At 38.6% G+C, this 16,943-nt stretch overlaps 1 protein-coding gene across 5 annotated transcripts in view; it reads right to left on the reverse strand.

Annotated features, from left to right (window-relative positions):
• UBR2 (ubiquitin protein ligase E3 component n-recognin 2) overlaps positions 1-15,197 on the reverse strand; it is a 107,431-nt gene extending 92,234 nt beyond the window's left edge. For 2 of the 5 annotated variants that reach the window (XR_009047956.1, XM_057698591.1), the window contains exons 1-2: positions 14,754-15,197; positions 5,282-5,541 (exon numbers count right to left, since the gene is read on the reverse strand). Coding sequence is in view for 4 of the 5 variants with exons in the window: in XM_057698591.1 (XP_057554574.1) it covers positions 5,282-5,541; positions 14,754-14,831 (338 nt within the window). In the remaining variant the exon portion in view is untranslated. The remainder of the gene's footprint in view (positions 1-5,281; positions 5,542-14,753) is intronic. The other 3 variants (XM_057698590.1, XM_057698589.1, XM_057698588.1) reach the window with 2 other exon arrangements.
• Positions 15,198-16,943: the final 1,746 nt, after the last annotated feature.

Below are 16,943 nucleotides of genomic sequence, written 5' to 3' on the forward strand. Positions count from 1 at the left end.
ATAAATCCAAGTTTCCTTATCTGAAAGGATTATATCCCACAGTAATCTACTCATACCTCTGGACAAATAAAGTTGATATTATACCCCGTGTAATTCTAAATTCGATTTTTTGTACCAAACTGGTGCATTAAAAAAATAAATAAAAATGATCTCAAATATCCAAACCAAGAATACCAGATTCATCTTAGACAGCCACAGGAATTCAACCTATCTAGGAAACATCAACTACCCGCTCCCTGTTATTTTCCCAGGTTGGAGAGAGCAAGGTAGACAAGAGAAATTCCAATATATTAAAGGCCACAGTGATAATACACAGCACTGAAATTCTATTTCTAGGTATCTATCTTGAAAAACAATGAAACGTGTATAAAAAGAGACGTGTACAAATAGGTACAGACGGTTCTTTGCTGCAAGGTTTGCTACGGGGAAAAAAAAAATCCTAGAAATTTCCCATTTCTAATTTCACTAACAGCGCAATCAAATAAATCATGGCCTGCCCTTACTATGGAAATACAGCAGTTAAAAGACTGACATAGATTTATATATACTGACTGAGAAAGATCTCTAAGACAAATTGTTTCATGAAAAAAAGCCACATTTACAATACATACAATATAATTTCATTCACGTATCACATCCATAATTAGGGGTAACCAATATTTTTTAAACTAACACAGTATTGATTTCAATCTCTGGACCATTCACATTAAAAAGAAACATTCTTAAAATAGAACTCTCTTAAAAAGAGATCGTGTTCACATTTTTTAAAAAGCAAGAAACTGAACAAACAACTCTTCTTACTGGAAATAAGTGGTTCTTCCATATTAGAGCTTTATATTTCCAGACAGAAAAGGACTGAAACCATCTCCATCCCTCTGCTTAAGACATGTATTACTCATGGCTCACTAACATATTTTAAGACTTGTGTATTCGGCTTAAAAAAATCTTACGTATAAAAATTTCTTATTGTTCCCTATGTGCTTTTATATACATCACCTCATTTTATCCTAACAACTCTGTGAGGGAGGAAAAATAACTCCCAAACCCTAAAGATCATTGAAAACACTTCTAATGTTCATCCGCTTCCAAGTTCACATCTCTTCCGGACATAGGAGAATTACACTCCCCTGCCCTGTTCTGCAGTCGGACAGAGGCCTTCTAACTAGTTCTAGCTAAACGTATGCAGGCATGGTTGTCATTTCTGAGCCAGAGCAATTTATTTGCTGTGCAAGACCCTCCTCTTCCCTTGCTGTGATGAACCCTAAAAACAGTATGTTAAGTTTATGGAGATGTCACGTGGCATGAAGTAACTACCTAGAGCAGAACCCTCCACTCATCACCCCCACTGAACTGAACTGGTCACACAGTCTGAATAATAAATGCATTTTGGATATTTAAAGTCTCTGAGATTGTAGGGTTGTTTGTTATTTTTAGCATAACCTCATCTATCATTACTGACAGAATCAGAGTTAAAAAAAGGTTAAACAAGGAAAACTGTTTAATAAATTTTATAATAAAGCATTATAAAGTACTATCTGGAAACATATGCTAAGAATATTCCTAACTGATGGCAGCATAACTCCTAACCCCCAATTCTGGTTATCTATAACATTCATGCAGTAAGTTTTTAAATGTTAAAAAAGAATGTTTTTAACTTAACTATACAACAAAAACAATGTAACTAAATCTAACCTAGTTAAAGTTAAAATGTAAATGGCACACCAAAATATGATTTCATATTTTACTAGTATTTTATTTTTCTTAATGGCTATGAGATGTCAAAATATATGCAGTTATGATCAACGTCAACACTAAGACGATTGCCCCTAATAACAACCATCTCTATTTAGAAAGAAATAACAAGTGCTACTTGTCTGTCCAAGTGCAGGTCACCAGATACTGCTTTCTTTCTTCACTAGTTCAGAGAATTGGCCAATCTGCCTCTACTTTCTGGCTGCCACAGCCTATCCTCTTCTCCCTGGTTTCTTCCAAACATAAGGCTGGCTAAAAAACATTTTCCAATCTATTACATCATAACCATAGCAGTTTCTGTTGTTTGTCGCCCCCTCTGCCTTTCCTCCTGCAACTAGTGTGTTATTTCCTTTTCATTTTGTAAGTCTTTTGCTACTGGCTATTAAAAGGAAATAACTGCATGCATCCTTTGACCCAGAAATTCTACTTCTAGGAACGTATCCTGTGTATACACTTCTACATGTGCACAAAGACACATACGAAGTATTATAATGCAGTATTATTTATAATCCCAGAAACAACCTCAATGTCTTCTAATAGAAGGCTAGTGGGTAAAGAACAGAACATCCATACAAAATAATAATCCGCCATTAAAAAGATAAGACAAAGTTAGCTTTCTCTATATAATGTTACATAACAATCTTAAGGACGAATTTTAAATGAAATAAGCAAGGTGAAAACAGTTTATGTGGTATGCTAGCACTTACTGAGAAAAGTATAAATGCTTGCATCTAGATATTCATAGGATATCTAGGTGAATATACAAGAAACTAGTAACAGCGGTCACTTCTGGATAAGGGAACAGGAAAATTAAGGGATGAGTGGGAGAGGGTACCTTTATGGCATATACTTTTTAATCTCTTGAGAGACATAACCAAATACATGTTTTGCCTATTATATTAGTTTTTCTAGTCAATTTTTTAAAAGCAGTGGCTAATGCTGTTCTTGGTGTTCTCTGTCCTTAACAAATATACCGTTGTGACCCTTTAGATAATGCCATGAAAGTGAAAATTCTCTCCTCAAACCATGAGGCAATAATCCCCTACCCAAGGTGCCTTCCTTTTCATTGATTCTATACATCCTCTAAATACACAGTTAGAAGACCCAGAAAAGGTATGAATGGATTAACATACCTCCAAGCTCTAGTGAAATGATTTTATATCTTGAAGAAACTCCAGACTGATATATTCAAGTTCAAACTCCACCACACACATACAGGAAAACTCTACTGAGATCATCCCTGACTTGGTTTCAGCCACAAATCCTTTAGGCACATTTAATCTTCAAATACAGGCAAACAGCTTTTCAGTGTACTTTTCATTGAAGGAATAAATAAATTCCTCCTCCTGCCATCCCACCTCCACTTCTCCAAGCTCCCAAAAGCCTATTCCAGGAACACTGTTGAAAACAAGATTATTTCTACTTCTTCTAGTAATGGAAGCTCTCAGAACTCTGTGCATTTAATCAAGGCCTCCCTACAAAGCATTCAAACCTGCACCCACCTGTTCTCCCCTGGGTTGGACCCATACACAGGCACATATGGCACCATCAGAGAAAGGAGTTAAAATATGCAAAGGGAGAAAGCAAGAAAGAATCCTGTGGTGTTGGACTGGAACTAGAGAGACCTATAGATACACAGATCACTGACAGGGCAACAAGCACACTTAGTACCTTATTTCTGAACACTAACTCTATGAAAAAGGAGCTAGGCTACTTAGAGAAATGGTTGATTTTAGGGCTGGGGCAGGGAAAAGTCCAAGATGCGTCCAAAACATCTTGTGTCAGAAAGAAAAAGGAAGTGCTCAAAGAATGAAGGGGACATGAAAAAGAACAAAGACAGCTTGAAGTGCCTCCCATTGGTCAAATCTAGAACAATTTTGACCACAAGAATAATAGGGCCCCATGAATATACACTGATATAAATAAATTTAAAAACTGAACATTTGATAAGAAACAGGATACTTAATAGTCTCAAAGTATCTCCCCACCAAATACTTACTGATTAAAGAGGGAAAAAGAGTAACTTCACAGTGGAGAAGCCTTGCAGACATCCCCTTAATCAAGTGATCAAAGTTAAAGTTAATGAACCAAATCAAAATCATATGCTACTAGACAGGATACAATCAGAACATGTGATTTCTGCAATATTTCTGTGAAAGAGGCAACCTAACTCTAATCATGAAGAGTATCAGACAAACCGAAATTGATGGACACTTACAAACTAAATGGCATATAATCTTCAAAACTGTCAAGATCATGAAAGTCAAAGAAAAACCGAGGCAATGTTCCAGATTGAAGATTAAGACGTGACATACAAATGCCTGCTTTGGAACTGGACCTTTTTGCTACAAAGGACGTTACTGCAACAACTGGATCTCAGTTTCCTCATCTGTAAATCATGAGGTTAAACTAGATCTATTGCTCCAAACACCGAGAAAGGACACAAAAAGGTTTTCGTATGGACAAACAAACCTACCTAGATCTAAAATGACTTTTCAATATATAAAAAGATCTCCATTGGTATTCTAACCACGCCAAAAGAAAGATTAGCATAGACACCCAGAGGTCTTAACCAAAATTAAGCTCATTAAATTTAACTTGTATGTGAAAAAGTCTTAAGGAAAAAAATGTTACACAATGCCTCTATCAATAGCATATCCACACAATGGAATATTACCTGGCTATATCAGCTGATATGGACAGATGTCAATATCAAGATTTTGTTAAACAGAGAAATAGCCCAGCACAGCTACCACATTCCCTTTTCTATGTACATCAGAATATATGTATTTTTAACATGGCCCCATATATGGGCATCTATATGCATAGAAAATGTTTGGAAGGGTACATAAGACTATGTTAACAATGATTAGTTCTGAGAATAGGAGTAGACAGTCGTAAAAGGAGAGAGAGCACTTTCCTCTCCATCTTTTACCCTTGTATACTCAATTCTCAACAAGAAATTAAAAAAAAAAAAAAAAAGTAAAGTCAACCTAGTAGCAGTAAGTACATATAGTACCCAGATCATGGTTTCTAACTAACATTCCCAACTAAAAGGCTGACTCTACATATGGGTCAGAGTAAGTACAAAGTGAGGTGTGGACACCTTGTGCCAGAAAGCAAAGAGGCACTCAAAACCTAATAAACGGATGTGAAAAGGACAAAGAAGCTAGTGTGATGGGGCTCCCCAAAATCAAATGTGGGAAAATTCTAACATCAAAAAGAATCACTGTAACTATGAAGAAAAGCAAGGAAGTGATTATTACGAGTCAAGGCAGGAGTTAATTATGGGGGAGGAAGAAAGTACACAATGGGTTTCTAGAATGCTGGTGATGTTCTATTTCTTGACTTGGAAAATACACATTGTTTCTATAATAATTTATTAAACCATATGTATTTGTTATGTAGACTTACACACATATATACATATATACAATACTGATATTTCATAATTTAAAAATAAAAATATAAGGTTTCACGGAGGAAAAAAAGTAAAAACAAACAAAGAAAGAAAATAACAATATCTTACCTGCAAGAGTATGTAGGTTCTCCTACTTTAAAAACACGACCACAAAGATGAGAAGGTTTGTTTGTTTGTTCAAGTTTTGAAAATCCCAACTCAGGATCTTCACCACAAAGGTACCATTCCATCGGTCCCAACAAAACTTGGTGTGACAACATGTCTTCTTTCTGTGGAAAAGGGTTGGGACCCCTGCAATAGATTCTGGGTACATAGTGGGCCAAATGCTGGTATACTTCTCTAGTGAGGTCAGTTGCTTGCAGCCATTTCTTTAAAAAAAGAAAAAAAAAATATTTTTAATCACGGTCAATAAACTCCTAATTTGAACAAACCTACTCTATTTTCTTTTAGCTACAAAAATAATAAGTCTTATAAATTATTTTATTGGCAACATTTGTCACTGTATGTCTTCCTTCCAAAAAGGGTAAAACTAACTTAGAATTTTACTAAAATGCCCACTATTTTAGAATTCTACTTAAGGTGAAAGTAAAATTAAAGTGAAATGAGCCCATCTCCTCGTAGTGACTCCTGAAGCAACCTTCTGCAGGCAATATAGGAAAACGACCACAACATATCATCATATAAAACACTAGCCATTGAGCCATCTGACTTCCTTTCTAATTTCTAATGCTTTGCTCAAATGATATTCTGATTGTGATTTGGATTCTCTTGTCGGTTTGCTGATAGGAAGAGCATACAGTGAACACGGACAGCCAATATGCTAATTCTATTTCTCAATGATTCAAAATGACACGCCAGTCCCTCATGAATGTCAGTCCACAAGAGACTCTGTTCTATTGATTATACCTTTTTCCCTGATCAGCCTCTTTTTCATTTGTTCTCCCTTCTAAAAACATTTAAAAAACTCACTTTTCCCTGCCCCCAAACTTTCACCTGTGATAATTATACTTAGATATACAACAGATACTGTGATATTGTAATTTATAATAAGAAATGCACATTTGGTCTTCTCATTCCCAGCACAGAGCTCCTAAAACTCTTCCAATTTCCTATGTGATAAGTGAGATAAAGGTGAAAGGAGTGTCTTTTGTTATCCATAACAAGCCCCTTTCAATCAGGCCTGAGCTGACATTACTAAGGTGACTTTTGGAAAGCCCCTAAGGATGGGGAGCTAGTTAGTTGCCAGGGGAACTAGCCATGTGATTAGTAGGCTGGAACTTACTGCCTCCACCCCAATCAACTTCAGGGAAGTGAGAGGTGCTGGAAGCAGAGTTTATTACTAATGACCAATGATTTGATTATCATGCCTATGGAAGCACGAAGCCTCCATGAAAATTCCAAAATGTTGGGGTTGAGAGATCTTCTTGGTTGGTGAACACATGCAGAGGTGCTGGTGCGCCCAGACAGGGCATGGAAGCTCCTTCCTACATACCTTGCTCTATTCCATTTGGCTGTTCCTGAGTTGCATCAGTCTATAATTAACAAGTACCTGGTAAATAAACTGTTTCCCTGAGTTCTGTGAGACATTCTAGCAAATTATCTAACTGAAACAGAGGGTCATGGGAAGCCCCTCATTTGCAACATATGTTGTGAGTAACCTGAGGACCCATTGCTTGTGATTGGCACCTGAAGTAGTGAAGGGGACAGCCTTGTGGAACTGAGCCCTTAATCTGTGGGATCTCATGCTAACTCCAGGTGTATAGTGTCAGAGTTGTAGGATACCCAGCTGGTGTCTGCTGAGAATGAGAGAACTGCTTGGTGTGGGAAAACCCCCACCACACATTTGGTGGCCGAAAGTATCGGTGTGAGTGTAAAAAGAAACGTAAGAAACAGTTTTTCCTTCCAGACACTAACTCAATTATGTCCAAAATTGAACTCACAATCTCCCACACCACAAAAAAACTCTGCTATTTTCTCTATTTCCATATTTTAGATACCAGCATCTACCCAGGTAACCAAACCAGAAAACCCCAGAAATCTTCCTCACCCCAATATCCAATTAACCATCATGCTTGTCTACTAGGCCTCTTAAATATCTGTTTAATCCATCCATTTTTTTTTCTGTCTCCACTGGCACTGCCTCCACTACCTAGTCCAAACTCCTGTCTTTTGCAAGGATTAGTGCAACCATGTCCTAACTGGTAATCCCACTAATCTGGTTTCTCTACAGTCCATTTCTCCAACCTCACTACGAGAGTGTTTCTTGCAAAATGCCAATTTGATCATGTGACTCAGCTTTCCCTTCTATTTAGCATCAAGTCAAGTCTACTGACATGGTTTACAAGGTCCTTTGCCTTGTATCATACTTTCCAGTCTCCTCCTCCATATCAGTATTGCTCTTCTCTCTCCGCTTCACAGGGCTATTATCTACTCATTCTTCAGATCTTAGTTTATGTTTCACCTTGTTTAAGATGCCTTCTTAGCCCATTCCATACCTCCATCTCCTGTTCCCATACCCCCCATGTCTAAAACAGAACCATGCCCCAGTGGGCATTTAGTAAAATCTGTTAAATGAATGACTATAAATATGTTTATACTACCGACTGTCACTTAACGTTGATATTACAGAAAGATGCTCCACGTGGCTTTAATGGAAGCAGAAATAAAGCAGATCTAGGCCTGCAGGCTCTAAAAACCAAACCAAATTAGCCCTATATAAGCATCCTTTTTTTGTGTGTGTGTACCATTTGGTATTCTTTTTCTTATTAGTAATGTATATATGGCAATCCCAATCTCCCAATTCATTCCCCCTCAACCCTCCCCACTTTCCCCACTTGGTGTCCATATGTTTGTTCTCTACATCCGTGTCTCTATTTCTACCTTGCAAACCGGCTGATTTGTACCATTAGCCCTATATAGGCATCCTTTAACCACCTCCTTTTTTTCCCCTTTCTATTTCCTTAAGTCTTAAGACTTTTCCCTGTATTCTGTCATTTATTTATTCCTGCCTCCCATGCCAATTCCATCTATATGTTTATTTGTCCTCCAAATAAACATAATTTATTTAATTACAAATTACATAATTACAACGGACTCTTTTGGCTCTAAACCAAGTGAAAATTTGAAATCAGAAAACAGCTCACTTTCAGAAAAATGCAGTTAACTCAACTGTTAACTCACGGGTCCAATGTTTACCTACAGATTACAACCTAAGTTTCAAATTATATCCTTGTTAAAAAAGATTTTATGGAGATTGGGGTTGACACATATACACTATTGACACTATATATAAAATAGACAGCTAATGAGAACAAACTATATAGCACAGGGAACTCTACTTATTGCACTGTGGTGACCTAAATGGGAAGGAAATCCAAAAAAGAGGGGATATATGTATACGTACAGCTGATTCATTTTGCTGTACAGTAGCAACTAACACAACACTGTAAAGCAACTACACTCCAATAAAAATTACTTTAAAAAAAGTTTATGCTCAAGTGATGCCTAACACTGGAAGACAAGAATATAAGGTCTTCTTTTTAATTCCTACTTGTACAATCTTCAGCCCACTTCCTTCCTTTGAAAAAATAACATATACAGAGAGATTTTAAATATTCATGAGATGATATATACTAACTTGTTAGTCAATTTCACATTTTAGAGAACTTTTCCTAAAAATGTAAAAATCTTGTTCCTAAGCTAAATGGCTGGATGGAAGCTTACAACAGTGAAAAAGTTTTCACCCCTGAAGTGAAACAATCCTTTCCAAATGTTACTAATTTTGCTGCCTTTGCTTTATGCAAGTAGGAAAGAGACTAAATTACTCTTAAAACAGTACTTCTGGGGAGACAATCCCACAGGTTTAAGGATTCTCTACAAAAAGGAGAAGTGGCTCTAAATCAAAATTACACACACACACACACACACACACACACACGCGCTAAGTTCAGTAATTATAAAATGAATGAAAAAAAAAAGGTAGTCAACAGTAAAAGAATCAACCAAAAAGCAAACAAGAATCTAATTCTTTGAGTTAAAAAACATGTTTTTGGCCACATCCAAGGGGTTTTCACCCATTGTCAGCAAACCCTATTTCAAAATATGAATGAGGCAGCCAAATTATCCTAAGCAATTCACTGTTTAGGGATGAAAAATTAAGCATTAAGATTCAAGAATTCACCTCCACAATCCTACAAAACTATACTTCAATTTCAATTTACAACACATTTAAAGGTTTTATTTTAACAGCAATTTTTTTGTTTTATATTTTATGTTCCCATTTCTCTTAAAATCTCACATTTGCAGAATTTTAATCCAGGGAGGATAAAGGGTGATGCTTTCTAAAAGAAATTATGTTGTCATGTGGCTCCAACAACACTGAGGGGTCAAATCTATTCATAGATTTCTTAAACAAAAAGTTCAGAAACTAATATCAGCTTCTGGTTAAGAAAAAAAAATAAGCCACCTTATAGAAAATATATTATTAGTAAAACAAGCATTTTACTCTAAATATCTTTTATTGCATATTATTACAAATTATTAACAAGACACAAAAATCTGTTTCAAGAAAGGCAGGCATACGCTCCATTTAAAACCACCTAACAGGACTTCCCTGGTGAAGTAGTGGTTAAGAATCTGCCTGCCAATGCAGGGGACACAGGTTCAATCCCTGGACCAGGAAGATCCCACATGCCACAGAGCAATTAAGCCCACGAGCCATAACTATTGATCCTGCATGCCACAACTACTGAAGCCCACGCACCTAGAGCCCCTGCTCTGCAACAAGAGAAGCCACTGCAATGAGTAAGCCTGTGCACCACAACGAAGAGTAGCCCCCGCTCGCCACAACTAGAGAAAGAACCAATAAGTAAAAATAAATGAATAAATAAATTTTTATAAAACCACCTAACAGACTGGGGATTTTAACTTCATTTAAATTTAAACACAATATACGAAGCAAAAATACCTTTACATGCAAAATCTATACCAGAGAGACTTCCCTGGTGGCGCAGTGGTTAAGAATTCACCTGCTAATTAGGGGACACGGGTTCGAGCCCTGGTCCAGGAAGATCCCACGTCGTGGAGCAACTAAGCCCATGAGCCACAAATACTGAGCCTGCGTGTTACAACTACTGAAGCCTATGTGCCTTGAGCCCGTGCTCTGCAACAAGAAAAGCCACCACAATGAGAAGCCCGCACACTGCAACAGAGTAGCCCCTGCTTGCCACAACTAGAGAAAGCCTGCATGCAGCAATGAACACCCAACACAGCCAATAAATAAATAAATGAAAAAAAATCTATACCAGAGATATAGAATTAGTGACTAGCAACAGCATAGATTAAAAAAAAAAGTTGTGATGAGAAAATGAGGAGGAAAAAATTTCGGGCTGCCTTTCTCGTATTTCTCAGAAGAAAAAAAATCTATAGCTTTTCGTATTAGTTCTCAGAAACATAAGCTAACTGTAAACTGTTTCTTCAAAATGAAAACTTACTGAGATTTCTAATTTGTTTGCATGTTAATCTGTCCTTATTTCAGACACTTGCGGCTGTCACACTAATGTGCACACCAGAGCAATAAGCACTACCTTATTAGAAGTCCTCAATAACGGAAGTAGAGAAAGTGTCAACTCATTCCACTAAAGTAAACATGTGATGACAATGTTTCCAGGAGCTCTCCATTTGTGAAAGCTAAATTTCAGCCTTGGGATAGAGAGCAAGTACCATAAACACAAAAATGAAAGAATCCCTAGGGGTTAGCCTTTTATCACAGTATCTAATTATTATTCTATGCCAAATTAAAATTGTATTCTTTTTAAACACATTTCATTTTGCTTCTGAACAAGGATAACCAACATGTAAGTTAACCACAAAACAACATTCTGAAAAAAACAATCGCTAGTGCTGAAGTAGAGCTTTCGGGACTATATTAATTAGAACTAAGAAAAATTTAAAACAAATCATAATAAGAGTTCTGGAAATGAAGTAAAAACATTCACAAGTCAAAATAATACAGAAACTCAATAATAAAAGACAAAGAATCTAATCAAAAAATAGGCAAAAGATCTGAATTGACAGTTCCAAAGAAGATATACAAAGAGCTAATAAGCTTAGGAAAAAATGTTGAATATCATGAGTCATGAGAGAAATATTGATACATATCAAAACTACAAGGAGATCCTACTTTACACCCAACAGAACAGCTATAATCAAAAAGACGGACAATTAACAAGTGTTGGCAAGGATGTGAAGAAACCCACTGAAAACTTCACATCTGCTAGTGGGAAGGTAAAATGATGCAGCCATTTCAGTCTAGCAATTCCTGACCCAGCAATTCCACTCCTGGGTATATGCCTAAGAGAAATGAAAACCTATGTCCCCACAAAAAATTGTACACAAATGTTCACAGGAGCACAATTCATAATATCCCCAAAATGGAAACAATCCAAACATCTATCAACTGATGAATGGAGAAATGAAATATGGTATATCCATATAATGAACTATCATTTGGCAGTAAAAAGGAATGAAATATTGATGACACATGCTACAACATGGATGAACCTTAAAAACTTATGCTAAGTGAAAGAAGCCAGTCACAAAAAACAATATAGTACATGATACCATTTCTATGAAATTCCCAGAAGAGACAAATCTATGGAGACAAATAAATAGGTTAGCAGTGGCCTACAGTTTGGGAGGTTAAGAGAAGAAGGGGAGTATACAGCTAACAGGTATAGGATTTCTTTTTGGGGGTGATGAAAATGTTCTAAAATTGATTGTGATAAGGGTTGCAAAACTCTGCATATACTAAAAACCACTGAATTGAACTGTAAGATATGTGAATTACATATAAAACTTGAAAATTTAAGGCAAAAAGTTAACCAATATAGATATAATACTCTACATAAAACTTCTATAATGAATATGTATTTCTGTCAGATTTGGGGAAAAAAAATATACTTCTTAAATCATAATCATCCATTGGAACATATAATCAAATCTGTGGAGCATGAAATGAAGATAGACTCAAGAAATGTTGAAAAGTCATATGTGTGGAATCAACTTTACCAAGGAAAAGAAAAAACTAGACCAGAGCACCACTTGAATATCCTAAACTTAAAATTATTGAAGTGATTACTTTTATTTATGAGGCATTCTAGTAAGAATAGATGGGATCACAAAAATTCCGTCCTCTCATAATACAAATAAGAAACGCCAAGTGTGTAAAGTGTGGGAAAGATGACACTAGTGCTTAGTAAGTAATTTTAGATGGATGCGATCCCAACAAATTACCAGCAACAGAGGTCTAAAGGCTGCAATAACTGCTTTACTTGTTTACCCTCTCTAAAGTTTACTTTAACCCGAGAAAACTTTACTCATTCTAATCTTTTTTAAAATATTTATGTATTATTTGGCTGCGTTGGGTCTTCGCTGCGGATCTTCGTTGCTGCAGGTGAACTCTTAGGCATGTGACCTCAAAGTTCCTCAGCATGCATATGGTATCTAGTTCCCTGACCAGGGATTGAACCCAGCCCCCCTGCATTGACAGCGTGGAGTCTTAGCCGCTGGACCACCAGGGAAGTCCCCCAATTCATTTTAATTCGTGATAAAAAAAAAAAAAAAGGCTGGGCTGGAGCCTAAGCTGAAAGAACAGTAAAGTGTTACGCTGTTTTAATCAAATAAAACAATAAACCCCTCACAAAGTAAGGGCAAATTATACTGCTATAAGAATTTTGTATTTTAACATTAGTTTGAATCTTCTTTAAGAAGTATTGTTGGCCTTCAAACTAACATGTTTTTTTCACCTTATTGTTCAGAAAGTCATTTAAAAGTAAACAGAGCAAAACTAAAATGTAGCTCAGACTGTGACCTTCACAAAGTCAAATTAAGTCCAAATTTATAAATTTTGACTGCATTTCCCCTAGTTTCCCCCCACTACATCTGACTGAGAATTTCACTACACAAGGACTAGGAGCGTTGCTCTCTAGCACTAGTTTTATAATTAATTTCCGCAGAAACCTCAACAAATTGGAGAAGCCCTAATCACTTGACAGCTTGCACTTTTGTTTATTTTAATTTTGTTTTATATTGGAGTATAGTTGATTAACAATGTTGTGTTAGTTTCAGGTGTACAGCAGCTTGCACTTTTAGAACTGGAAAAACAGAGTACACAGCCTGTATCACTGGGTCAACAGACAAAATTCAGTGGGAGTAAAAAATCTGGAGGTAAATAACAGATTAGATATGGATATTGACAGGATGACGTGGACAGGGAACAGCTGTCGTTACCATTTTACTATTTACTTTGAATACTGCTTTCGCTTTCTTTTTCAAATCTCTTGATAAATGAAAGAGATTTCATTTGGATTGTTGCAATATTAAGCGAAAAGTAAAAGAACACAGAACTAAGCTGAACAAGTTGCTTTAAAAACAAAGACGCATCATTCAACAATGTATTTCTTTATACTTTTCACCTCTACTCCTGACATTTCCACTAGGACCTTAGTGTCCTCATCAATTCACCCAAAATAACTCCTCACTAACCAACAGCCCCACGGTGCCCCACTAAAATTCTGTTCCTAACATTCAGATTGTCGGCTTGTGCTGAAAGGTCCCTCTCTTCCTATCAGCTTTTTAAACTGGAGGCCCTCGAGGTGGGGCCTAAGCTGTTTTGGTCCATTCATAATCATTCCGGTCAGTCTGTTCTAATGGGTGTTCCCTGTCCTTCGTGAGGAAAGATACCACCGAGTTTTATTATTTTACAACTCTGCTACTTATACGAGCATATTCGTTTTACAGGTTCAGTACAAGATTGGGTTAATGCTGTAAGTATGGGGCATAACTTCTCCAACTATGCTGTGACCAAACAGCATATTAGCTTCCATTTACTGAGAGTTGCTCTCTCAAAGTTATATAACGTTTCTTCTCCATCCAACTACCCCCAACTCCGAGACAAATTATTGTTTTCATCTCCCAGTCCTCACTACCACTTTCTCACACTCAGTAAACGTGTCAAGACACTACTTTCTGCATATTCAGCAATGCTATCGACTGACCAAACCGGTGCAAAAACGCACTGGAGGGGGTAAAAGAGGGAGAACAGTGCCGCTGGCATCCTCTGGTGCCTAGAGCGGTCCCAGAAACAAAGTAAGGTAGTAGGTTTCAAAGAGGCACCAAGGCTCCGCTTATCTCAGGAAAAGGAACCAGGAAGATAAAGTACCCGAGAAACCAGGAAGCGTCTTTCCCTCCCCTCTTCTTAGAGTTGGCATAAAGGGCAAAGGCCCTGTGCTGGGGACTTCCTGGGAGCGTGGGGGAAAGGAGGAATAATGAAAGAGCGAAAGGGAAAGCGAGAGTGGCTGGTGCACACAGCAGCCCTGTGGGCTACGTGTGGATAAAGAGTGAAGGAGAGGGGCAGGACCTGGGGCCTCCCCAGGCCGTTACCCACAAGGCGAGGCCAGCGGGGCCGGCGCGGTCTTCACCCCGTCAGGGCCCGGCCGCTCGGGGATTTCTAGGAGTCGGTTCCTCCCCCGGGGCGCGGCCTGCGACGGCCGGACGTCCCCGCCCGGGTCCGGGCACTCACCCCCGCGGTCTCCTCAGCCGAACATTCCAGCAAACTCCGGTCAAAGGCCTGCACCTCGGGTTCCAGCTCCGACGCCATCTTCCCTCCTTCGCCTCCCCAGCGCTGACGCCGCTGCCGCCGCCCCCAGGGGCCGCAGCCTCGCCACAGCCCCGGCAGCCGAGACGGCCACCTCTGCCCCGAGCGGTCGGTCCGAAGACGCCCAGGCGGCCGCAGGTGGAGAAGACCGAGAGTAGCGTGAGATGAGCCGGGCAGAAGGGACGGCGCCTCTTGCGCTCCCTCCCGGGCTCTGCGCCCAACAGTCAAGTCACCGCCTCGTCCCTGCCCGGGGGAAGGACACAGAGAACCCTGGGCCCGGCACTCTCGCCCGCTTCTGCCGCGTCCGGCACGGGAAAGGGGCAATAACACCCCAAAGAGGAAGCAGAGCACTCTGGGAAGTGTAGTCGTCCTCCGCTCGGCCAGGGAAAAGGTGGAGCCCTTACAAGGGGCCCCCAAAGTAGCATTGTGGGACTTGTAGTTCACCTCCTCCTAAGAGCCTGGACAAACGGCAGATAAGCGGGCGGGGCTTTTCCGCACGGCTAGAATCATGGGAAGAGACTAGTGTCGAGAAGCGCCCACCAGGGAAGAGGCAGAAGCGCTAGATGTTGTGTGGTACTGTAGTTTTATTCCCCCAACACCGTTTGTTCATTTTTATATCCCCAGGGCTTAGAACAGTGCTTGGCACGTGCCAGACTCGAGTACTTTTCAAAGCCTGGCATATGTACGAACTCAAATACTTGTCGAATGAACGAATGAATTTCTGTTCCTATAGTTCTATGGCCCTGTCATCCGTCAACTCCTCATTCTTTAGACTGGTAACCGAGGTGTACATTTCCCTGGTTTTTGAAGGTTTTAAAACATGTTAAAATGGTGTTAAAGGAAATGTTTCCAAGTGATTTAGTTATGACCGATTATTAAACTTTACTACAAATGTTGCTGCAAAGGAAATGGAGTCTACCAAGCCAATTCAAAGCTTTACTCTTGATAGGGACATTTTGTAGAAGTAGATAAGTCATTGTTAGATTAGGTACAAAAGAAAATTATGTTTGGGCAGAGGTAGTTAGGCTCTTGACTGACAGTTGGGTGAGTGGGTTTCTTAGAACAAGTCTTCACTTCCTTCAGAGTTTATCAGAAAATTGCTTACACATTTTATTAGGCATGCTGATTTATTCCCACAAAGAAATTGTGAATTACATTAGGCAGAAATCCTGATTCAATCCAGGTTTGGGATGTGTTTTTGTTGTTGTTGTTGTTAACAAAAGTATAGTATTAACCAAGTTTTTTTTTTAAGGAAATAAAAATTACCCATAATCCCACAGTCCAAATAAGCCTTGCTATCACTTCTTTTAAAAATTTATTTATTTTATTTATTGGCTGCATTGGGTCTTCATTACTGCACACGGGCCTTCTCTAGTTGCTGCGAGCGAGGGCTACTCTTCATTGTGGTGCGCGGGCTCCTCGTAGTGGCTTCTCTTGTTGTGGAGCATAGACCCTAGGTGCATGGGCTTCCATAGTTGTGGCACATGGGCTCAATAGTTGTGGCACACGGGCTTAGTTGCTCCATGGCATGTGGAATCTTCCCAGAGCAGGACTTGAACCTGTGTCCCCTGCATTGGCAGGCGGGTTCTTAACCACTGTGCCACCTAGGAAGTCCCTGTTATCACTTTTAAACATAAAACTAATATATGTATAAGATTAGAACCTCAAACAATGGAAATATTCAATATTTTTAAAGGAAAAAATGAAAACTGTGCCCTAAGGCTTGGGGTAATCCCCAAGTCCCTCTCCCCAAAGAAAAAAATCATTTCTTATGATTCTATCCAGAATAAAAGTGTGCATATTTCTGCATAGATATCTGGAATGAGAGATCTTGAAATATTATCCTATATGTTACTTTCTTCTTTGCCCAACTTCCTTGTGCTGATGCACTGCCTAGTCAGAGCCAACATGGAAGAAAACTGGGGTTCCTCCAACCCAGAAGCAAAGATAATGCCTCTTTAAGAGTCCTAATATAGAAGTAAAGCCATTAAAAAACATTGTAAAGAAATTTTCATTATTTTAAAAATCTTTTTGGATTGATTTTAATGTTCTTTTTTCTAAATTCTTGAGTTGGATGTTTGCTACTAACCATTCTCTTTTTTTTTTAGTATGTAC

Source organism: Hippopotamus amphibius, chromosome 11 (genome assembly GCF_030028045.1).
Source record: "Hippopotamus amphibius kiboko isolate mHipAmp2 chromosome 11, mHipAmp2.hap2, whole genome shotgun sequence".
In the NCBI taxonomy this organism is placed as follows: Eukaryota; Metazoa; Chordata; class Mammalia; order Artiodactyla; family Hippopotamidae; genus Hippopotamus; species Hippopotamus amphibius.